The sequence below is a fragment of the Centropristis striata genome, chromosome 20 (genome assembly GCF_030273125.1).
Source record: "Centropristis striata isolate RG_2023a ecotype Rhode Island chromosome 20, C.striata_1.0, whole genome shotgun sequence".
NCBI classification, from domain to species: domain Eukaryota; kingdom Metazoa; phylum Chordata; class Actinopteri; order Perciformes; family Serranidae; genus Centropristis; species Centropristis striata.
This window is the reverse complement of record NC_081536.1, coordinates 22,728,253-22,753,876: the sequence shown is the minus strand read 5'-3', so window position 1 is coordinate 22,753,876 and position 25,624 is coordinate 22,728,253. Positions and strand designations below refer to the sequence as shown.

Genomic DNA, 25,624 nt, shown 5'->3' with positions numbered 1-25,624 from the left:
TCAATAAAAAAATTAAAACTTTATAAAGTTCTACTTACAAATAAATCTGATGAAATGTCATGTTTTTTTTTATTTTTAATATTTCCAAAATTTCCAAGCTTAACATCACATTGAAAGTTTCTAAAAATTTCCCAGAAATTTTCCACCCCTTTGCAACCCTAATCCCAGCTGACATTGGGCAAGAGGCGGGATAAACCCTGAACAGATCTCCAGACTATCACATGGCAGAGACACAGAGACAGACAGCCATTCCGGTCTCATTCACTCCTACGGGCAATTTGAATTCGCCAGTTAAGCTGCATGTCTTCGGGCTGTGGGAAGAAACTGGAGAACCCAGAGAAAAACCATGTTGGCCTGGGGAGAACATGCAAACTCCACACAGAACAGCCCCAGCCTTGGTTGCCTCAGGGATACAGTCTAAATGTGTCTCTCTCTCTCCGTCTTTCAGGTGTTCTCCCAGTCACTGTGAACATGGAGGCAGCTGCAGTCAATCATGGAGCACCTTCCACTGTAACTGCTCCAGCACCGGATACAGTGGAGCCACTTGTCACAGCTGTAAGGGCTCGGAGCTCTGTTGTTTAAAGGTCACACACAGTATGGAGTGTGTGTGTTTGTGTGTACATGTGTGTTTGCACATGTACACATGTTTCCTGTAATGAGACGTCACGCTGCTTTTAAGTTGAGGCCCCTGCTGACATTGTTGTGGCAGAAGGTCAGACTGAGATCAAAACGCTTTCCTGCAATCATTGTTCCATGGAAAAGAGAGGGAGATTCAGAGGAGGAGCGGGAACAAGAGAGGGAAATAAAGAGAGCGAAAAAGGTTTTTTAAAAAGTGGGACATATATAAGAAAGAACGAGATATGGATCTTCTGTAAAAGAGGCTCTTCATTAATGCTCCGATTTCAGCCACAAAGCAGAATCTTCAGAGAAAAAACTTTTAGTTTTCACCTCTTAACACTCCAGTCCTTTTGAGCTGCGTGTTTGTATTAAAGAGTACATTTCTTTCACTTTGCAGAGGCAGTGCTAAAACATAGCACACAAAAAACCTTTAAAGTGCTCATTTAGCTGTCATCTGCCAAAAGTTAAAAAAAAAAATTCATCCAAGATCCATGAGTAATGAGTCAAGATGTTCATAACACTTAAGCACCACCAGGTTTTCTGAATCAATAAACAGGAAAGAAAGATCACTTTTAATCCGATCAATACCTCACTCTTGTTCTCAAAAAAGTCAGCCAAGTAACAACTACTTTAATTCAGAGTTTTTCAACTTTTTATTTTTCTCTACACATGCACTCCAAATAACTAATACTATAACTAAAATATTAAAATATACATTCCTGTTGCCTACAGATTATGTGTTCACATGCAGAAGCTGTTTTGAGAGATTACACTATGACAGCATAAAATTTAAACTGGTCATAGTTTAAAAAAACAAAACACTTGAGACGTGTGTCACATTGGATCTGTTGTAGGAGAAAGCTTTGGGGGGAAAGTGAGATAGTTAATAAGGCATAATGACAGTTGTAAAAATATGGATAATATAAATATAAATGACTGTGCTGCTGTGTCTCTGTCTCCTCAGCAATATACGAGCAGTCCTGCGAGGCGTACAAACACAAAGGCAACACGTCGGGGTATTATTACATTGATGTCGATGGCAGCGGACCCATCAGACCACAGCTGATATACTGCAACATGACAGGTAGCTGACACACACATCACAACATGCACACATCAAAACACACCTGTGTGTCCAGTCTCTGTCTCTCTCTCTTTCATCACGCCTCTATTTCTGTCTGTCAGTCCTGCTGAGTTACATACACACACACACACACACACACACACTTCCTGATGTCTTTGTTTCTCTCCAGAGGATAAAACATGGATGGTGATCCAGCACAACAACACAGATGTGACGAGAGTCCGACCATCGCCGGGGAAGGATCAGCACTCGGCTCACTTTGAATACACATCTGAGGAGGAGCAGCTGGCAGCTGTTATTAGCCAATCAGAGCACTGCGAACAGGAACTGACCTACCACTGCAGGAAGTCACGCCTCCTCAACACACCGGGTAAAGCATGTAGACTCAAATATAGATGTAGCCTCCATGAATTCATTATGCATGACTTTTAAACTTTTAACATAAATTAAACTGTTTTTGGCACATTGGCTTCAATTTTCAGCCCCTAAAATCTGGAAACTTTCAGTTCCCTCGTCATAAAGTCAAAGTTTTCTTTAACAGATTGTTAGTAAGATGCATGAAATAAGGTCGGTGGTAACCACAAGCTTAAGCGATATTTCGTTCTATGGCATAAAATATCAATTTTGAAGCTTTTACTTGTAGCTAAATGAGACAACAGAAGGTGGTCGTGACATTAAATGTCATCTTCATTTTTGTGTTGGTGATGCTGAAGTCATGTAACAGCAGTGTATTTTTTTTTTCTTTAGTTGATTAATACATTTACACTTCAAAAATGAAGATTATCTTGCTGAACAAAACATTCAGCCTCATAAACTCTTGTTTGCCAGCTTATTTTCTGCAATAACCAAATATTTAGTTGAAAAACCCTGTTGGCCTTTTGTTGAGGGAACCAGGAGGATTATTATTTTAAAATAAACACAAAAAATGTCATGCCTGCAGCACTGTTTCAAATGAAAAACGAAGCTGAATCAGGAAATGTTTATGAGTAACTCAGAAGGAAAGAAAGCTGCTGTTGCATAGCACAGTGTCCAGATAAGTGATGAACATGGCAGTGTTTGTGTGTTGCAGACGGCCCTCTGCTCAGCTGGTGGGTTGGAGGTCCAGGTGCAGGACAGGTGCAGACCTATTGGGGTGGGGCTCCTCCAGGCAGCCAGCAGTGTTCCTGTGGCCTGCAGGAGAACTGTGTGGACCCCAGACACTACTGCAACTGTGATGCTGACCGCACTGAATGGTACAGTTTATTTACTTATATACACAATTAGAGACTATAACGCTGCTTTAAATAAATGGCTGGACTGATTTGATTCATGAGAATAGTCAGATCTGCTTATTCCCAGTTCATCAGCCGTGGTACTTACACAAAGCACCTTTTAGAGCCGTATGAGATGCACTGGGCTTTTTAACCAACTGCAGACTTTACCCACCTTAGAGCAAGTGCTCCAAAAATGATGTGAGACATAAGAAAAGAAAGAAAGCCAATAATCAACATTGACATATTTACTTTGGCTACTTATGTACATAATTTAATTTACGTAACAAACTGACTTATTTTCAGCACAATCTTTTACTAAAATTCACCACGTTTTCCATGCGTTTTCAAACTACGACTGTAGTGGAGTCTTAAAAGCACCTTTCAGATTCTGCTTCTGTAGCTCCTTCAGAGGTAGTAACAGAGGCGTTAAAAGTTAAAAGAAAGGAAGTGGACCACATAATAAAAAACACGCCTCTCACTTTAATCCGACAGTAATCGAATCTTGTTCAGCAAAATGCAGAACAACTTTGCTTGAGTTTGTAGAATCTCTACAGCGAGAAACAGCTCGACGTGCAGTTCTTCTGCCATTGTTGTTTTGAATGCACTCTGCCATCGCTTATTGTACATGTACTGCTGCTGCTCTGTTAGATACCGTCTCCTCCCACTTCATTCTGCAATGCCAGATCACAATGTAAATAGATGCCAATATTAAACCGTTGCAGAATCAGTATGAATGTCTGTAGGCAAGATGACGGCAGATCTCGTTGCAGCACTTTTGCGACACTGTTGTGGAAAATATATATATATATATATATATATATATAGTATAATAAGGGCTAGAGTTTAACGCATTGAAAGACGCAAGGCTTCCTGAGCAATCGTCCCTATGTGACGAGTTGGGAATGTGAAGTGGTTGGCTACTAAACCAAGGACTGTTAGGCAAAGTATACTAATAGTCATGTTTTAAAGGTCATCATGACTGATCCCTTTTCTCTTTACTGCTGTTAAAATAATGATGATGAATTCTGCTTTTTGCTCCCTAATGATCTCCCTTCCTCTCCCTTCCTATCTTTCTCTTCTCTTTCTTAAACGTCTTCCTTCTTCCAGTGAAAGTCTCTTTTTCGCCTCTGGTCTTTGGTTTCTTCTTTAAATTCAGCTTCTTCTTCTTCTTCTTCCACATCTTTGTCCTTTCTCCAACCACCTTCCAGGGCGAATGACTCAGGCCTGCTGACCCATAAGGAGACCCTCCCTGTCAGATCTGTGGTGCTGGGCGATGTCCAGAGGCCTGGCTCAGAAAGCGCCTACAGGGTCGGCCCTCTCCGTTGTCATGGAGACAGTAAGTCCAGTCCAGAACAGCTCAATGTCACATTGAAACACACATGCATTGTTTCAGAAATATGTACAATGTGCCAGAACAATACTGGCAGAATGATGGACATTTAAATGGTATAGAACTGTAATAATAACATATGCAGGTGCTCTACAATTGTACTTTCAAGACCATAATAATAATAATAATAATATTAATTATAATAATAATAATAATAATATAATAATAATAAATATTTTCATTATTTGCAGAAAATGTCTGGAATGCTGCATTTTTCGACAAGGAGACGTCGTATCTCCACTTTCCCACATTTCACGGAGAGCTGAGTGCGGATATCTCCTTCCTGTTTAAAACCACTTCATCCTCCGGTGTCTTCCTGGAAAACTTGGGCATCAAAGACTTCATCCGGATTGAACTCAGCTGTAAGTAAAACCTCTCTGGTTAGATGTCTAATCCGGACTTTGCTTAGATGTGAGCACAACCTGAGCAGGAAATATCGTCCTGGGAGTTAAACTTTCATCTGGATTGAACTCAGCTGGAGGTAATGCTCCTTCCTCGAACTCCACCTCAGAACTTCTCAGCCCTTTAAAAGATATATATATATATATATACTTTTCCAGCCATTTATTTTGCTGTCCTCTGGGAAATCACTGCAGTGGCATTGTTCTAGTCTACTGCAATACATTTTCTTTATAACCACCAGAGTTTATTGTTCTGTGCATCGTTGTAGTGAGCTGGTGTTGAAATCATCGTACTGTAACACTCTTTGATAGTTCACACACTGTGTGCTGTTGTAGCTGTCCCTCAGCTTTTGATAAAGCGTTTTATTTTATGTTTGCCAAAAAAAAAATCTACCATTGTAGACCAGTCGTCTATGATAACTACTACCGTCTAATATATCCCCACAAAAACCAAGGTTATGTAAGACATTTAAAGGTGCAGTGGCCAATGGTGGCATGTTTGTTGATTGAATATAAAAATACAAAGAAACACAGCTAGGAGATATTATCCTTCCCTTCATATACTGTCACACTGCTGCTACAGCAATACCTTACCTTTCTCCTGTCTTTTGCTTCACAAACACACATATAAGAACTCAGAATTCCAGTTAAATATATAAACTACATTGCAAGGAAATGACAAGAAAATAGTCTCAATACTCCAGACAAGTGTGTGTTAGATGATCCACAACAAGATTTACAAACATGTATGATTGTTTGTGAGTAATTAATGGCTTTCACAAATTAATTTCGCAATCCAAAACAAATTTCACTCAATGCAGTAAGTTATAACAATTTTATAACAATGTCAGGAGGTCATTCTACATATTTGATTAATGCATGTGTGGCAAGTGGAGGGGTGGAAAAGGATCCTGCCGACAACGCCACCTGGGGAGTTTCGCCCCAGGAGATAGTTTATATGAGATGGTTAGAGTTACTATAGGTCTACACAGGTCCGTATACCACAGGCAGAGACGTATTTGGCTAAGTAGAAAATAGTTTATTTTACAATCAATTAAAATATCACTTGAACAGTACTGGCTCGTAATTGCGTACTGGGGCCACAGAGCGGAATGAACAGGACTGTGGAGGCTACGGCGGCCCAAAATCAAATCAAGGGGAGGGGGATAACTAACCAAAAACACCCGTGACACTGCAAACACACACACTCGCAAGGGGTTCGTGAAGAAAATCCCACCACCAGGGATTGGGTCGCCGCCTGGCCCTCCGCACCTGTCCACAAAAATAAGAAAGCAAGTTATAAAATTGGCCTCCCAGTTAATATGGCCCTTAATTGCTACTTAACACACATACGTACACACAAACACACGCACACACTATACTTTAAGTAATTAAGAAAACAAACAACGAAACAGACCATCAAATAAAGGTAAATAATGTTCCTAAAACAACAAACAGTAAATAATGTTCATCAACAAATTAAACAATGAACACAAAATAAATCTTTTCAAGAATGATTAATAAACTAACAAAATCCTTAGAGTAGCAGTAGGCCCCGACACCAGCTCTGTGAAGAGCCTTAGTACATTGCTTCACCACAGCTCAGAAGAGCGGAGGAGTCAAAACGGCTTCAGTGAGCCAAAACAGTCAGAGTGAACCAAACGCAGCCAAATCAGCCAAAACAGCTCCAGTAAGCCAAAACAGCAGTGGGTCCAGGAGATGGTGGCTTTAATAGTTTCTGGGCCTCACCAGCAGGATATTACGGAGCGCCGAGAGGTCACGTGGAGACCGCGCCACAACGCCGACAGGCCCCCAGCAGGGCAGCTCAGCCCCGCCCCGTGACTCCAGCAGTCCGCCACACTGCAGCAGAAACAGCCATATCACCAAACAGTCAACACGTGATTGAGAGAGAAAGCAGCAGTGTGCGCCAATGCACCTTACCCGTACCCGTAGACGCTCTGATGCTGGGCACGCCGCACTGCGCTGAACGACAGAGATTGCGTTATGGCAAAACGCTGAAGACGCTCTGGTGCCAGCACGCCACACAACTTCACCACGCCACAGCCACCACCACGGACGAGCGGAACAGAAAGAGAGAGCGCGCACCAGGTGTACCCGGCTCCTATATATAAGGTGCGCTCCCCGCCCACAAATCAGTTCCACAGGGGGACACAGCGCCCCACTGTGAGGAGGAGTAAGCCGTGCTCCGGCCACACATGTGAAGTTTGAAATATTTAAAACTTGCATCACAAGGTGAGAAGCAACAACCTTTGCCAGTTTTAAATTCCACATGAATGCATTAAAAAGATATATGTCTTGGTTTTGGACCAGCACTTAAATGCAAAATGCATTTGTGAATTTGAGACTGGAAAAAGAGTCTTTAAACTTTACCACATGTGTCAGGTAATTTGTGCACTAACATTCAACCGTCGGCAAATAAATGCATTTTAAAAAAGTGAAATAGTTTGAGCATTTATAAGCACAGCAAGCTTTTCAAAAGCAAATGTTTTTAATTTAATGAACTTGAGGTGAGTAATTCAAGATAAATTAATAAAAAATATTCAAGTTAAGTTGTATTTAAGTGCTAATTTGTTTTATAAATGATTGCTAAATGTTTGTGCATTGTCAAATACATTTCTAAACGCCATGACTTACTAATTAATACTAACTGTAAATATTTTTTGTCAAACATGAAACTTGAATTTGTCACCAGAACTGCTAAAGTTATGAGAAATAAAAGGTCTATCTTTATAGATGGTTGTCACATCAGCAGCTTGGACATCCAGGAGTTATTGTAACTGGTTTCTATAACAACTGCTCTTTAATGTGACATTCATGTGAGCTGGTACGTTTCAGCTCGTCGTTACATCAGTGTGGTGATAAATGATTTCAGTCTGAATACATTTCTTATCACAGTTCCAGTGGAGCTCATGTGTCATTGTTTCGACAGGCTCTGCAAAAATCACTTTATCTTCCCCCCTCTGCAGATGGTGTAACTGTTACAGGGAATAGGAACTTCAGAGATAGCCTGGTCTTAGAAGTGTAAGAAGAGAAAGAAAGCAACAGTAAAGACTTTAGAGGGAAAGATGGAAGGTCCTTTGTAGATTCAGTGTGTTCAAAACAAGGCAAAGTGCTTTGTTTGTGACAATGCAAACAAGACAACAACATCACTGGGTTGACTTGGCTAGAGGGTATGGCATACTGTGCATCATTCATGGCCTTCAAAAATTAATGTCACCATCTAATTTATTCCACAAGTGCATTCATTCACACCTAAATCATTTTCCCAGCTTGGGATAAATAAAGTATATCTATCTATCTATCTATCTATCTATCTATCTATCTATCTATCTATCTATCTATCTAAATGTGAGAAGATAGAGTATATACTACTTACCAGTGTGAAATTCCACACAAATGTGCTGAAAAGAAAAAACAACGGCGGCAGATACATTCAAAAGAAAGAAGCACAGCAAGCTCAAAAATGCACTTTTTTGTCTTTGTTTTTTGCTCTTTGAAAAATAAAATCATGTAGGTGCTTCTTTTAAACAAGACCATGAATTAGGGATGAGGAGAACAGCTAACAATTGAATCATACCATCTCAGACCAGTATGCACACTCTCCTTCTCATTTCTGTCTACAGGTAGAACATGTTAAGAACAGGCTGTAGAGGAAACAAGATGAATGATTGTTAGAAGGAGCTTTCTTAAATACAAGTCTTGATTTACTTCCTTCCCTGACTCAGCCGCCACCGAGGTCCTTTTCTCCTTTGACGTTGGCAATGGTCCGTTGGAGGTTCGGGTGGTGGCTGGCTTCCCGCTGAACGACAACAGGTGGCATCGCATTCGAGCCGAGCGGAACGTTAAAGAGGCATCGCTCCGCCTCGACGAGCTGCCTGCTGCCACACAGGAGGGTCCTGTTGATGGGCACATCCACCTGCAGCTCAACAGCCAGTTGTTTATAGGTGTGTGTGTGTGTGTGTGTGGCTGTGACGCAGCAATTCAAAGCTGCTTTAACAAAGAGAAAACATCCACACCATCTGTTTGTCTGTGTATATGACTTTTGCTGAGACACATCAGCAGTTCTGGACACTTTTCCACAAACCTTCTGTCCATTTCAGCCCTCGATGAGAACCATATGATATCTCATTACTGCAGAGTGTTTGTGTTAAGTTGTTGCAATATTCTCTGTCTCTGTTGCCCTCTCACTCTGTATCCTCTCTCTCACCCACACACAACACACCACACACAAGTGGCACTGTACTGGTACGGTACATTTTCATTGACCCCAGGGAGGCTGGCGGCCTCCTGAAGAAAGCAGATAGTGACAGAAACTAAAGCCCTCAGCAGAACGCAGCTCTAAAGCTCTGCTTCCCATCCAAGTTCATGCTGTACAGGGAACATATTGCAGTGCTGTCTCGGGTTATTGATCCACATTGAAACTGACAGATTTAAGCTGGATAAATCAACCTCTAACAATCCTTCCTAAACCTTTTGGATGTAAGGTGTAGAGGCCTTCACAGACACTTAATAGACTGAGAAAACCCTCACAAATTGGTAGAAATATCCTCAGGATGATGTGGTGAAAAGTTATACTTAGTGGTCAGTGTTCTTGCAGTAACCTTGCTACACTGTTTGAACCCAGTCAATTAGTTAAGGTAGTCTTTTTCTGACAGCTCCTGATGAAACTCTAGGCTCTGATATGAACCTCATCAACTCTGCAGTCCTGGAAAGCTGTTTATCTCATCATAACAGTCTTGAGGTTGCCAGTTTGGCAGTCTGAGACAATTACAGCGTAGCAGAGCCTGAACTCTGAGGACAGTTGGAGGTTGTAATGTGAGATGTTGGAAAACAATAAACTTTTTTGAGTTTGAATTATCTCCTAGAAAGAGAAGAAAATATTTTCTTGTCACAGTGAGCCAGCCAGGCAGGACAGGAAGACTGTCAGGCAGATTGACAGCTCGCCAACATCCCAGATATGAACAATCAGCATGGTGCTCAGCTGGCAGACAGACAGCCAGGAAAAAAAAATTGAATCCTTGAATTTTTCACCTGCCAGTTTGTGTTTCATGAAGTTTCATCAGCCCATCATTTTTAAAATTCAGTATGAGAGTGGTGGCAAATGTTTGTTTCTGGATTTACAGAATATATTCAGCTGCTTATATTAAATCAGGTAGCAGTCAGTGTCCCTCTCCAGATAATTTGTTTTCCAATCATACCTCATCACAGAGAACATCGTATGAGCATTTGTTTTTTCATAAAGACACATCAGTGTTATGTAAAGCAGAGCACACCTTTCAGATCAACCTGTTGCGTTATCATAACATCGTATCATTGAAGACTTGATGTTCCTGGTGACAGATTACGCAAGAATGCTTCATGGTGTGTTTTTATTACATTCAGAAAAATGGAAACTAATGGCTGCCTGGAAAGAATGAAACTATTTTAAAAAGCATGAAACACTTTGTAAAAGGCTAGCAGTATTATGAAACACTCATGATTCTAAAGTGTAAAAAGACAGGTATGATCTGATAATGAGCTGCTTTAACCCACAACTTATAAATGATTAGCAAGAGTAGATTTTTTACAATTTTATTTCCCAAAAGGTTAAAATGTTGTCCACCTACTCTTAAATTTAATTCTGTGGGGAAATATTAAGCAACATTAAACAGTGACATTTTTGTTAAAATATCACATATTTGCACTGGAAGCATCTGCATTCACAAACTGCAACTTTCCAGTCAAAACAAGCAAAAAGGATGACTCAAATATACAACACAATAAAGGAAAGCCAATGTTACAATTGTTAATTGTTTTGAGAAAAAAGATTAATATCATATCATAGATGAATGTCTTTTAACCAGGCAAAAAAGCCAAATATTCTCTGATTCCAGCCTCAAAAATGTGAGGATTTATCACATTAATGTGTTTTGTATCAGTCAGTCAGACAAAACAAGCCATTTTAAGAAGCTAGAACATAAAGAAATAGAAGGGCAAGATGCATTGCAGAATACTGAAGTTTATTCTTTGTATTTGTGTTCAGGTGGCACTGCGTCCAGGCAGAAGGGCTTTCGGGGCTGCATTCGCTCTCTGCAGCTGAATGGCGTCACTCTGGACCTGGAGGAGAGAGCGAAGATCACCCCTGGGGTTCAGGCCGGGTGTCCGGGACACTGTAGCAGCTACGGCTCACTCTGCCAGAACCAGGGTCACTGTGTGGAGAGACCCAACAGCTTCTCCTGTGACTGTGGCCTGTCTGCCTATACAGGAGCCTTCTGTGACAGAGGTACGCAGGCTGAACTGGGGAGAAATCATCTTGTCTGCCCATCCCATCTGACAGTATCATATATATATATATATATATATATATATATATATATATATATATATATATATATATACATATATATATATATATATATATATCCTAATTTCCAACTCTCCCAATCCTTTACAACATTTTAAAAATATTTCCTTGAAATTTAGCCCAATAAAAGGTGTCCTTGGGGTTTTCACAAAAATAAAAAATAAAGCTTTCTTTTGGTTCGGTTAGTGGCTGATGCCCAAACACAGGACTCCCTAAAAACGTCGAATTTCACACAGATAAGTGTAGGTTTTAAAGGAAATGTAGCAGTGCATGAAACCTGATAAATGAGGCTCTTGAAGCAATAAATAAAGTCTATTGATTGGCTGATTATTATCGCAGTTTTTATCCTTCTATTCTACTTTTGAGTGTTTGAAAATGTTTCCGATTCATATTGTAGTTACAGAATAATTATCCATACAATTACTTGAAATGTTTTTCTATACTGATGGCATTATGGTTTATATGCTTTGATAATGTTTCTTTAAATCCTCCTAAAATGGAAAGAAAGAGCTGTGTGCATATTTTTGACAAATGCTCTAATAGAGACATTTTGTTTTATTGTTGCCATCAAGTTGTTTGAAGACGACACGCCTAGAGACTTCTTGTCATCTGAGTTATCACAGGAACACTGATTAGCACATCGGCATCATATTTGTCCAAAAATCAAAACGCCTATCTGTGTTGTCTTTTGCAGCTCGATATCTGAAACTGAAATCACAACTGCAAAACGTGGCTGCTAATTATCACATATTGTTCGTTTCACCTGTAGCTTTTTCAGTGGCATGAGCTTGTTAATTGGGTGTTGTCAGTGCTGCTGATGTGCCGTAGAGACAGTGTTTATATCACTAAAACTGTAAAAATTACTTGCTGGATGCGGAACAAAGACATATACAAATTTAAATGCAAATCAAACTTTCACTGCAAGGCAAAATAAGCTCCAAACCAAGCTTTCATTTTCGTCAAACTCAACTCTTAACAGCCAAATTCAAAAACACACATCCTACTCGTTCAGCATAACTGCTTTCCATACAGCTACATTAGAGAACTGCTGTAACTCCACTTTGTAATTAAACTCTGACATTATCACCCTCCCTGCAGAAGTTTCAGCCAGCTTTAAGTCAGTAACATCCGTCAGCTACACCTTCAAGGAGCCGGTGCCGGACGAGCTGAACAGGAGCACCAGCAGCAGCAGCAGCAACACCCTGCCCTCCTCCATCTTCTCTGACGTGACCCTGAGAGCCGAAAACGTCTCCCTGAGCTTCAGGACCAGCCAGAGTCCAGCCCTGCTCCTGTACGTCGGCTCCTACACCAAGGAGTACCTGGCTTTGCTGCTCAACAAGCACGGTGACCACTTGGATCCTCTTATAAGCATTGTATTTTGAACAAGGAATACTTCAACCATTTGGCTTTACCTTTGGCATCATCATGTGGTTGATATCTGTCTCTCCGATGAATGCAGGAGGCTTTTGTTTCTTTCTGTACTTTTCACTGTTAACTCTGCAGCTTTTGCACGAGTTGCACAAACGACTTTCTCTATATGAAGTTATATTTAAAGTTGTCAAACCTCGCGAAGCCACAGTTTTAAACCAGGCGGCAACCTCCGGGTCTGAGCAGTGAGACAAACCAGGAAGTGCCTTAAGCTGCATTCTACCGCAAATTCCAACATGGGGGCGCTGAAGGCGGCTGCAGATGCATTTAGGTCCATTCATTTCAATACAAAATGAGAAAACTTCTCACTTGATTTATTACCTCAGAAATTTTATAAGGACAAAACTATGGTCTCAATCCTTAGTAAAAAATCTTATTCAAGACAATTTGATGCTATTGGTGTGAATAATGGCCCCATTTAGAAGAAAATAGAAGATAAAGTATCGTATGATTTGGGGCGTGGCTACCTTTGACTGACAGGTCACTAACAAGACGAGCCGTCATCAGGAGAGAAGCAGAACAATGCGTATCCACGGTGACAACGTGTCAATACAGTTATATATAACGTTATATACATGTAAAAATACACTATATTTTTACTTAATGACAGTTTATTTAAACATTTCGTTCATTAAAAATGTCTCATTCAGCATTTGGTTGGACTAACAGACATTTTTCAGGTAAGTAACATACATTTTGTTTTTGTTTTTTTACTAGCCAAATCTAACATCCCAGTTACTGCTCCGGTTAATCCTAACATGAATTAGCAGTGACTTCTCTCAGTCAGGTTGAGGTGTAGAGAGGCTGTAGTCAATGATCAGATCCCTCTCGCTCCTCCACAGTCCAGATATGGTCTGCTCCCCGTATCGGAAATAAGATGGCGACATAAGATGGCGACACAAGATGACGACGAGTGTAACGCTGAACTCGGTGCCTCAAACAGGCAGTCCACAAACAGGCAGTCCACCAATGGGTGAAGTCGTGGTCACTATGTCCATTATTTATACAGTCTATGTTTTAAACATGTGGTCAATGTTGTGAAATGTAAGTACTTGATTAGGGTTTAGACAACAAAACCACACCAAAGAAAACATAATGCAGGTTAAAATAAGTATGCGGCATATGCGCCTGGAGTAGGTACCTACGTGATTACATACATAAGTTTAAATAACTCAACACTGATTTTTTGTTTCACATGAGACTTGAACAGTAGCCTCAAGTCTTGTGCTCATTTGTCAAAACAACCTTCTCCCAACAAAATGTCAATATGGAGCTAATTAGGTGCTTAATAAGCTTTTGTACCTTTTTTTCTCACTTTATTTCACTGGATGGCCCTGAATGTTCCCATATGGCAAAAGTACTAATGAAAAAGAATATATTGATGTATGAAAACTATGATTTTATCCGAGTTTGTGTTGCTTAGACGCCTCTTAGCTGTCAGAAAATGTGCTCAGATTCAAGACGTCGTGGCGGTTTGAATCATCCATAACTCCTTCTTCTTCTCCTTAGAGCAGACTTCCTGTCAGTCTTCCCCTCTTTGTCTGCTGCTTTATTTCTCATGTCTCCTTTCATCTGGTTCTCCTTTGCTGCCATCCAGTTCAGTGTTTCATCCACTTGTTGCAAGTTAAGCCTAGACAGGTGGCAAGTGGGGTCATTTGAATTGGAAAGGACAAAGAAAGCTGCTAAACCTAGATTAGCTGTAAACAGAGTGAATAGGCTGCTTTAATAACCCAGACTGGTGGGAGCTGATGGTCAGCAGATCATTAGAGACAACATGATGATCAGACAGTCGGGAGGAAGCTTTGTAAAACCTCAAGAATAACTCAGGAATAGGTTTCTTTTCATGATAAAACTTTTGTAACTTCTTTGAAGATTTACTTCATTGAGAAACGATGGACTTGGGACTTATTTTTTACATAAAATTTGAAAAACTACTGTAGGTTTTGGTCTTTTTATGGGATTTCTGTACAAAGCTATTGGCTGCCTTCTCGTTTTAAGTATCATTCTGGTTGTTTTAGTCTGTCTGAATCTGGGAGAGACATTATACTTGATTTACAAATCATCACGGTGATCACAATAACTTCTTCTACCTCTTATGTTTTTGGTTGACCTGTTTTTGTTGTTGTTCTTGAGCAGCTGTGAGCAGACAGTTTTTTAACATCCCCTTGTCAGTGCCTTTGTCTGACAAAAATTACAGCGTTGAAAGCAATGCATTCATAAACTGTTATGTAAAATCAAACCCAGAAGACAAACAAAGCACCAGTGTGAAGGAATATCGTGAAGCATATCATTGTAATTACATTGTTTCTTGCATTAAAATGGAGGGTTAGAGGTTGTTGTTGTTTTTTTAGTGGCTAACTCAAATGCCAGGAATCTCATTTATCAGATTTATGCTTAAACCAACCGTACACTCATTTCTATGCATAGAATCCTATTCTTTAATTTCTTCTTGTGCTTGAAAATATGCAACAATTAGAGCCATTCCTGACCAGACATACCAACAAACTTGAAGATGATGGGTGATTTTTGTCATTTTACTTCACAAATTGAATGTTCTGCCTCTGCAGAATGAGTAAGAGCTGCTATGCTGTTCAATAGACGACACAACAAAGACACAAGGAGGGAATAACAGCTTGTAGAGCCAGCATATTTTCACATTATACACGTTGAATTGAGGATTTATTCATACCAAAGTAGAGTTGGTGGTTTATGGAACAGTGGAAAGACCAAGATGGGTTGGTGATAGAAAAATACAAATCAAAAACTGTGAAATTAATGTGCAAAAATACATACCGTTCGCCTGCTACTGTGCCCAATATCTATGTCTATAATGTTTCGTGTTTTGAAAACCTTAATTTGACCATCACCTAAAGTAGATCAGATGTAAACTATCTGTTCATACACTCAGCTATAAGATCACGTCATTTTGATATATTATAGCTACCATAACTTTAAAGCAGAAGAAACTTAACGTAAGAAGTCTAAGTGAGTCTAAAACAAAGTCTCCTTCATTTTAGACTTGATGTAACTCCTGTTCTTCAGTAGAAATACATGGACAGGTGGAACTGTGACGCTGCAACTGTTGAAGGGCGCAAAAGTCCTGCCATCACCAAACTTTCGCCGCTTACTGTACGAGCTTCGGCAGTGTGGTCTTCGTCTGTTACCTCTGTGACTTGATAATTGCAGTTATTACAGTGTGAACAGCATGTAAAAATGGCTGTCACTTTTCTCCGCCTTTTCTTCTCCGATATGTGTGGCACAAAAGGCAAGCACTAAGTGTTAAAAGCAATTAGCAAGACTGAAAAAATATAGATAATGCACGATTCAGGAACTTTAGAAACTATCTTATTATTTCTTCTGCTCTCTATCTCTCTTCCTGCCTCTTCATTTTAGCCAGAACGTTTTTTTATCCTTGTTATATCACACTGTGGCCTCAGGATTACATACATTCCCAATTATCTTCCAAGATATACTTATATAATTTTTCAAGTATGCTTTAATATGCACTTGTTATTATGCATTTGCACTGTGAAATGAAAAACAGCTTTCCATTTCCATTCCATTTCCTGTTTCTCAGACATTACATGTTATCCATGTAAATGGAATGAAACTATCTTAAATGCCGTGAAAATGTTATAAATGAACTTGACTCTGTTCACCATTATTTGCAGTACCTGGCCCTAATTTTTCCATCTCCCTTGGTACATATAAATACATTTCTATTCAAGTAGAGGCTAGGTAGAAGGACAGATTTAGCAAAAAATACATATAGTAAGATTTTTTTGTTTTTTGCTCAAGGTAATTCGGTGGCTTTTAAAGTTATGAATGTAAAATGTTTGTTTTAAAAATTAAAATCATGAATATTCAAAATATTTGAACGGCAAATAGATAATTATATTTTGATATCATTGTTATCAATGCTGCCTAACCCTATAAAGCCCAATACCTTCATCTCATTTCTACAATCTCTATTATATATCAGAGAAACACTTTTTTTGTTTATGTACTGTACAGGCCATACAGAATATTTGAGAAATCCTGCTTTAGAAAGATTTAATTTTAAAGCTTTTATTTGTTGATTTGGAAGCCTTGTCTTTTCCTGTGTGTGATTGGTTGATTTGTGTGTACAGACATGCTGGAGGTGAGATACAGACTGGACAGCAGCAAAGACGCAGAGATCCTGAGAAGCAAAGTGAGGAACCTCGCCAACGGACAGCTACATGTTGTCACCATCAGCAGACTGGCAGACGGCGTCTCTGTGCAGGTGATGCACACACAGAAATGTTGCTCTCAGTCAGCAGTAAACCCCGGTGTTCCCAGCAGCCTCTCTGTCAGTCGACTTCAGCAGCCAGCGGGAGAAGAAAACAACAGAGACGAGCTGTAGAAAACACTCACAGATAATAAAGGCTGAGCTGCAGTGAAATAGTGGACACAAATGTGGGTTAGCAGCTGTCAAAGTGCTTTTTCTCTTTCCTTTAAAATAAGACTTGCTCTTCTAGCTCTCTCAACACAGGGCACCTGATTCAAAAACCTAATCTTTGCTTAATGATAATATTGCTCTATGTTTGCTGATGATACACTCCTGTACCTCTAACAAATCAACGTGCAATCATGAGGAAAAATCATAAAAACTAAAGCATCTTTGAGGTTACTAACTTTTTCAGCTGTGTAATTAGTTATATTATCCCAGTGCTGTTGAGGTGTCTTTTGACAAACTTATACTGAGCTAAAAATCTTTCGATTTCTTTCAGATTGACCTGAACACCAAAGAAGAGTTCAACTTGACATCTGATGTAGAATTCAATACTATCAGGTCGCTGGTTCTCGGCAGAGTGCTTGGTAAGTGAGACAGCTACAAAAACCCAGACAAGGCCTTTCAGGCTGCAGAGCACTCAGACAGAGTCATTTCAGAGAGGTTCTGCCTCATCAGACAATGAGGTATTGGAAACTTCCATCATGACGGTTGCATCCCCGGAACAGCTGTTGTCTAGACGATATAGCAGGTAAATAACAAACATAGAAATAAAATATAAATGCCAGGCACTCTCAGCGCTAAGATGGGACATAATTCAAATCGGCATTATTTAATAGGTGGTGGGTTATACGTGACTAGACATATAGATAGATTTTTAAAGTTCACCTGTTAAGAAGTAATGCAACAGGATGGTGCTCTTTTAAGCAAGAGAATAACAAATAATATAACACATTCCTTTGCTCACTTTGAAGATTATTGACTTCCTGGCTTATGACAAGGGTGGATCAGAAACAAAGGATAATAATAATGTACGTGACTTTATATGAAAAAAATGTGATACTTAAAAACAATGTTTATTACAACGGACACAACTGGAATATCTTTTAGAGGAAAAAGTGAGGTTAAGGAGATGTTTGTTTCTGATATGACAGTTTAAACCTGCAAAATAATCAAGCTACTTACTTACTGATCCCCTGATGGCTTTAATATAGAGTTATTTATTGAGTTTTCGTTATTAAGTTATTTAATTGCTGATGGATACACGAGTGTCTGTACCTAATCCCATTGCAACTTATTGGATAGTTGAGACATTTCACTCATTAACATGACATTCAACCTCATGTTAGTCCTACAGGAAAAGTCAGTAAATTACCCAAATCACAAGAGTTTATCTTCAACCATCAAACATTTCTACAAATATATTTGATGCCTGTTAGAAAGTATTTCATAGTCATATATAGTGTGTAATTGTTGGACTCAGCACAAATGTAATACTTACGTAGGCTAGAGGTTAGAGAATCGGGCTTATAACTGCTGGTTTGAGTCCCAGGATTGACAGATCAAGGGCCCCTACTGCTCAAGCACGGTGTGTTCACTGTTATGTACAGGATGTTTTGGTGTGTGTATGTGTGCAAAAACAAATCTTAATCTCATTTTAGGAACAAGCTTTACGTCTCAAGTTTCAAACTCGAAGCTTTCTCTTCTGTGCTGACAGGCTGACCACAATTGGACATGTTCTTGTCATACTTTAGGAACCTTTAATGCACAAGAATAGCTGGCACTGAGCCACGCCTATAAAAGCTTGTTCAGAATTGCAAACTGTATTCATTCTGCGGCACACGAGAATTGAATGTTTGCTCATATGCATTAAATGTGTATTGAACCATTCATCCCCTGCTTCCTCTCTGACCGAATGTCTAATATTTCCAATGGTTGTTGAGAAAATTAAGTCAGGACTGAAGTGTTGGGACCAACTGACGTGCCTCCAAAAACTTGTATTGTCAGCCTTGTTGTGACACTTTTTGACTTTATAAACTGTATCTGATTTACAAGTCTATTATATTTCACTTAGGCCAGGCTCTTAGAGTTCAGAGCAGCTTCAAACAATATAGCTTTCAAACAATATTTCACAAACAAAATAAACAGCTGCCGCTTAGCAGCTAATGCAGAATCTTATACAGCACATAAAAAAGTGCTTTTGTTGCAAGAAAAAGAAAACAGATTCTTTATTGCATCGTCCTGTTTTGTATATGCCACTTGTGTCGAGGACACTGCAGTTTTGAAGCCTGCGCTCATTATATACAGCTTGTACTGTAGTTTTTACCAGACAAGCTATTGGTCAGTGATGCATTCAAGATGTATTGATAATTCCCCTGCTGGTAATACTGCCAACCTCTGTGCTTTTATACACAACAACTTCTCAAACCTCCCAGACAGGACACAGACATCTAAAAGCCATAACGCCTTTGGAGGATGTTCTCTCGGGAGGTTATGGCTGCTTTAAAGATGCCAACCCTTTCACTTCATGCATATTGCATCTTCTTTGGATCAGTAAATTGCAGTATTATTTGTTCTGGAAAGCTGTAGCTGTACAGTGTCCAGTGCATCTGGACTTCCATACACAGTAGGTTTATTGCAGCAATGAAGTTTTCGCCTCTGATTCTCTCTGGACAAAAATACTGTTTGGAGGAGATAAAAGCAGATACTGATGATCTGGCTGCTGCATTAAATAAACTCCAGCCAAGTCAAGGAGTAGGCCTGAACAGTTTAACCTCTCAGCATGAAAGACTATTCTCCCAAAGTACCTCTGCTCTTGTTTGCTTTCTTCCTGGTGTGCCTCAGACAGATCAGACATGTAACAGAAATATAGCACCAGTATAATTTACTTTGTCATGACCCACTTATGTGTTTTTTTATCAGCACCTTCTGAGACAGACTAAGAAATAGGTTGTTAATAAGATGAGAGCCCGTGGGACTTCCATCAAATGGGTGTAGCACTGACACTGCGAACCCGCTATAAAAAGTAATGCTCGTCTTTATTGGCATACTTTGTGGTAGAATTTTTTATATCCAAGGAAAATCTATGTGATTGGATTTTCTGTGTGGGCATAAAGATTTTTAAACCTAATAAACATCATGCTGTCTCTTTTCTCTGCAGACTCTGGTGAGCTGGATCCGGAGCTGTCTCGGCTTGCCTCTCTGGGTTTCACAGGCTGTCTCTCTGCTGTCCTCTTTAACTCCATCAGCCCTCTAAAAGCTGCGCTGCTCCACGCAGACACCAGCCCTGTCATTGTTACAGGCCCGCTGGTCCAGTCCATTTGTGGCTCCACTTCAGCCAATCCCTACGCAGCAGAACCCACACACCACCTGTCAGGTCGGAGGAGAATTTGGATGCTTTTTCTTGTTTTGCAAATGTCTTGTTTTAGTACATCATTTAAAAACATATGCTAAATGGACCTGCACTTCTGTAGTGCTTTTCTAGACACTTTGCACCCACTCAAAGCGATTTATACCACAGACTGCGCTAAATCCCCCATTCACACACACATTCATACTCGTACTACCCTAAATGGTGCCACCTGCCACCATTGGGAATTCAATCACACACCGATCAACGCAGCATCAGGAGCAATTTGGGGTTCAGTATCTTGCCCGATCAGTCGACGACCACCACAGCCACCCCTAAACATTTCACTTGTACAGTCATTTCATGGTTCTAACAATTGAGCATGCAGAGTTGGAGTCAATAGGAATTGGTTGGTATGAGTTGCTTCCTTTATTGGCGTTATCAAAACCTTAGGCTCCATTTTCACTCATCCATTCATGTTTCTCCTAGCTGCAAAAAAATCAGATCTGAAAGCTACTGTAGTTTACATTTAGCCTCAAATCTGATGCAATCTGTCTGTTTTGCTGAGCTACATGTAAATCTGGGAAAACCCGGAGGGGAGTGGTAATTTACAAGAAACTGTATGGCAACTGCAGAAAAAGGCCAGAAGAAAAAGAACTGGTTTGTTTTACAATTTCTGATCAGAATGCAAACAAAACCTAAATGTTAAATGTCATAAAGGCCTAATATCTCCAGTGTTAGGTAGCCAATGAAATGTTCACTGGTTAAAAAGGCAAAATTGCAAAACAGCTCCAGAATCTTCATAGTTTAATTTTCCTTTTGCAAAAAAATAGAATTTTAATCCAAGTTTAAACTAAGATGAGAAAAACAAAAAGTCGTGTGGAGACGTTCCCTTCATAGATGCTGAACCATAGATGCTCTGAATGCTGTGTAAAGCACCATTAAAGTTAACCCCTGCAATGAACACTTGAGGGTGACTTTTACTAGATTTTTTTTTTTCAAAATTGTGCAGCCCGAGCAGTGGCGTGTCCAAGTGCCACCTAATTATCCTAAACTATGATAGACTATCTGCCCAGACAGAGGTGGGACCTTAGTGTAGTTTATTTGAATTCTGCCGTGTTGTGTTACAATTGGTTCATTAATCTTAAATTACCATTTTAAACAGAAATCGTAGGTACTGTAATGTAAGTGCTCAAGGAGGTAGAGAATACGAAAATGGTAAATTAATATTATTCCGAAGTGTTTGTGTGCACACTGGAGATGCCACTGATCTTTAATTGACAGCAGGCTACACAGACAAACTCCAGGCTTCATAATGTTTCTTTAAAAACCTTTGTCTGACCTCACAGACACTCCAGCCCTGTAACAAAGGTGTATTCAAACAATTAGAGCACCTCAAGGGGCTCAAATTAATAAATATGATTGAGGTTATCGTGGGCAGTGCTGTCCAGTTTTCTGTGTGGGTGCTACCTCTCAAACTTTACAATGGGACCTTTGGGTGTCTAATGATGTAATGACACTGGGTTAATGGTCACTCGGTGAGGAATTTAATTCTACTGGGGAATAGAGCTTCCTCTGCCATGTCTGCCCCTCATGGTCACTCACACAGAGGATTGTGTGGAGGTGTGCTATGGTTTCCATTATGTCTTATCTGCTCAGACTGATGCTATATGACTGTATATGGTTCCTGTTATTTCTCTGTTGAGCATCTCTCTGCAGTACTTTTCTCCATTTCGATTTTTCATGCCACAAATGACCTCTCTGCTCCTCTATTTTTTTTCTCTTCTTTTCATCTGCTCACCTTCATTTCTTCTTTTTCCTTCCCACCACTTTTTTATTCCCCTGTGATCATTCCTCTGCATTTGTCTTCTCTCTTTTCTTAACTTTCTCCCTTTACTTCTGCATGTTTGTATCTCTGTGCTGCAGGCCAGTCTGGATCAGTGGGAACGGGTCAGCCTTTAGTGAATGCCATCAGGAGTGACTCAGCTCTAATTGGAGGTACTGTAGCAGCAACATTTTTCACTGTCACAACGCCATTATCCTCCATCCTGAGACAGAAACTGTCTGCAAAGCAAGCAGAGTGATATAATGTACAAGAGCTCAGTTAAGATAAAACAACACCTCAGTACGAAAGAGTGTTTTTATAAAATCTGCAGGCTGTGTAGCAGTTTAAATGAAAGTTTTCACTCAAACAGCATGACTGTGTCTCAGCACACAAAGGAAACTTCAGCTAATTACAGCACAAATGACATCAACTAACATCGGTGCAGAGACCTTCTAATAGCTGAAAATTGCCTTGAGAGTCTGGAGAAAATGAGCTGACTGCACCTCTAATGAGCGAGTTAAAGCACTCCAACATTTCTTCACTGCCTGTTGGGCCACTGGCCAGTTGCTTTCAAGCAGGACTTTTATTTCATAATGTAGAGTTTCATCTTTAATTTGCATATTCGGTGTAAACCTGTCCCATTAGAAAATAAGGCTTATCAAGTCATAGAGCATTAAATTAGAGTCTGCTACCTGCATGTTAAACTACCAATGCTTAAATTATAATAATAATAATTAAACTAAAGTTAACAGTATGTAAGTCAAACTTTCATTATTTGAATGCATAAATGAGGCTTCCTTTTTTAAATAAACACTTCTTACTTGAAATAGTTGCGTTTAAGAAAAACCTTTTAGAACAGCATAGGGTACTCTATTACAACTTTGACAAATTTATTGTGTGAGGAGGCTTTTATTTTGAAGATGTGTTTTTTTTTGCTCTGGCAGATGCAACTGGTGACACATCCATGTAGACAGATTTCCATTACTCTGATTGCTTGTGGATCAATTCCACAAAGGCCGTCTGTGTTTCCGTCTCCAGTTTTGGGTAACAGCTCTTGAAAATCCAAAATTTCCAGACTTTCAATTCAGACTTATGTCAAGACGATGCCAGGCTGGTACAATTCAGGATAACCATGAAATGTCAAGAGCTCTCGAGATTTTGTGATTCCCAAAGTTTTTCTCTGTGAAATCATGAAGTTCTAGTTGAAACTTTTTTTTAAACTACGGGGTGAAATGAATGCAGCAGAACACAGATGAGCCCTCAAAGAAAACCTTGCTGCGACAATCCCAAAGTGAAGCAATAGCTACACATAAATGTCTGCAACACATTTTTAATGTCTGAGTATCCAAATCAGAGTCCAAATCTCCAGCCTGAGGACTAGAGAATTGCTGTTCACTCACGATCCAAAGGAAAGGATTTTGAGCAGTTTTGGCAAAGAAGAATTGAGAAAAAATATCCAGCTATGTAATTCTGATACAGGCCCAACCAGACAGTCCCAGAATGCATCTGCTAAATATTGGCTTTCATCTATGCATTAACTTGTTTTGCATTTGCATCCAATTCAGGATAATGGTGATTATTTTTCGCTGTGAAGAAGGTCTTTTTTTAAGTAAATCCACTGTGATTCAGATAAGGGAAATACAACTGCTCTTTAAAAAGAGAATTCTCTAACATACATCTAAAAAGGTGAGTAAAGGAAGCCCACATCCCCACTGCTGAGCCGCTGTAACGTGTACCATTCCCTCTGCCTTGCAGGTGTGATAGCCGTGGTGATCTTTGTGACCGTGTCTGCATTAGCCATAATGGCGCGAGTCCTCTACAGGAGGAAAGGGACATGTCAGAGCCAGGAAGTAAAGACAGTAAAGCCCGAAGACAGCCCGGAACTGCCGTTCACCAGCCAGACCAGCTCACAGAATGGTCCGAGCGAGAACCAGAAAGAATATTTTATCTAGGTGGAGGTTTGACCTGCTGACCTGACCAGGCAGCGCTGCAGCTGAGGAGACAGACAGAGACGGAGATGCCTTGTCAAGCCTCAGTGCTTTACACTATAAACTGAGCCCAAACTGTGGCTCGACACGAAGACTTACACAGAGCTATAACTCGTGTTCTGTCTCCTTTTGTTTGGTTTTGGCTTCTGTGGTTGTATTTTTGTAAAGACTGTATACAGATGCACAAGAACAAAGTGTTGAATTTATAATATGTCAATACTGTCAGTAGAATTGTAAATATTTAATGACGTTAAAAAAAATTCAAAAAATGCCTTTATATCAATCCGTTCTTCTCTGTCCTATTGAAATGTTTGAAATGATTAAATGAGAAACTGTTTTTTCATCGAGTTGAAAGTTAAAGAAGGTTTGTCGGGTAAATACATTTTTCCAACATGGATAATGAATGTTTGCTGTTTTGAGTGACTGAGCCAAGTTAATTGAATTTCCAGCTGTTTTTGTTGTTTTTTTGCACCTACTGTATGAACTGTGGCAAAGCAAAATGTATCCGTTCACATTGAACATTTCTCATTTTCTTAAAGTTTCACTCACAATGATTCTTTTTCATATCATTGCAGCTTGAAGCAAAACTTAACTCATATTTATTTTTATTTTGCTTGATTTCTCTTTTTCTCTGGCTTTCTCTCAATGTAGTTCTGAACAGTAAAGGTGTTGACAGATGCAGTTATTGTGGACTTTTTGTACCCAACATCAATCCAATTAAATTTATTTTCTTAATTTATCTTTTAAACATGAATATAATGTATGAGCCTGAGGCAAAATATATAAGAAATTGAGGGCAAAAAACTGGCGGACTGCTGAGGATTTCTTACATACTCATAAAAAAAGGTGCATTACAGATGCAACCAGATGAACAAACAAACAGACAAAAAATAAGAATGAACTTTTCTGTGTTGCACTTTTTTTGTTTTTATGCTGGACTATAATCAAAGGACTCCATTTCTAAGCCTGGAAAACTAAAAATGTAATATTTCAATGTAAATTTTAGCTCTGACCTGATTTTCAGAATAAGCCATTTCTTGCAAATGCCACTTGGACAAATATTAGATCTAAAAGTTAGGAATCAGGTGTGCTTAAGTTGCTTACTTTTGTGCAGAAGTGGGAATTGTTTAAGGCGTTGTCTTTGCTCCCGATCCTCAAAGTTAAATGCATATTGAGGACGGAGAGTTCATGGTCGGATACATAATGATTGGGTATCGGCTTGAGGCAGGAAGACATCTGTTAAACTAATAAATACCCACAGTGAAGACACAGAGCAGCTTTTTGCAGTGAACTGTTTACTGAATGTTACTTTAAATTGTTTTGAGGAATCAGTTTGTGGTTTTGGCTGTCAGAGGTTTGGTTTCTCTCCTGGCTGTACATCACATTATGATCTTGAGGGTATATGTTATGTCGGAGAGTTTGAGTGAATATAAAAACATTTCATCTTTTTTTCTGAGGCAGGCTTATGTTTCCTTTTGCCTTAATCACAATTTTGCACTATATTAGTGACTCTTATAGCATCTAGTTGAATCTATGAACATGACATCGATCAAGGAACACTTTTAAACACCTGCGAAAAGAAACATTTTAAATTATTTCTGTGTTAAATGAAGCAGAAACAGCACATTTTTATTACCACAAATGTGCATCTGTTCATATTTACCATTGCTTT

General features: G+C 39.5%; 1 protein-coding gene across 1 annotated transcript in view; it reads left to right on the top strand.

Moving 5' to 3' along the window:
• The window catches only part of LOC131993476 (contactin-associated protein-like 4), an 84,706-nt gene extending 60,073 nt beyond the window's left edge, over positions 1–24,633 (top strand). Inside the window, exons 11-24 of the mRNA XM_059359409.1 lie at positions 449–555; positions 1,583–1,702; positions 1,872–2,072; positions 2,772–2,934; positions 4,164–4,291; positions 4,537–4,707; positions 8,493–8,711; positions 10,790–11,029; positions 12,209–12,454; positions 16,669–16,802; positions 17,290–17,377; positions 19,951–20,166; positions 22,066–22,137; positions 23,720–24,633. Coding sequence (XP_059215392.1) covers positions 449–555; positions 1,583–1,702; positions 1,872–2,072; positions 2,772–2,934; positions 4,164–4,291; positions 4,537–4,707; positions 8,493–8,711; positions 10,790–11,029; positions 12,209–12,454; positions 16,669–16,802; positions 17,290–17,377; positions 19,951–20,166; positions 22,066–22,137; positions 23,720–23,916 — 2,302 coding nt within the window. The 3' untranslated portion in view covers positions 23,917–24,633. The remainder of the gene's footprint in view (positions 1–448; positions 556–1,582; positions 1,703–1,871; positions 2,073–2,771; positions 2,935–4,163; positions 4,292–4,536; positions 4,708–8,492; positions 8,712–10,789; positions 11,030–12,208; positions 12,455–16,668; positions 16,803–17,289; positions 17,378–19,950; positions 20,167–22,065; positions 22,138–23,719) is intronic.
• Positions 24,634–25,624: the final 991 nt, after the last annotated feature.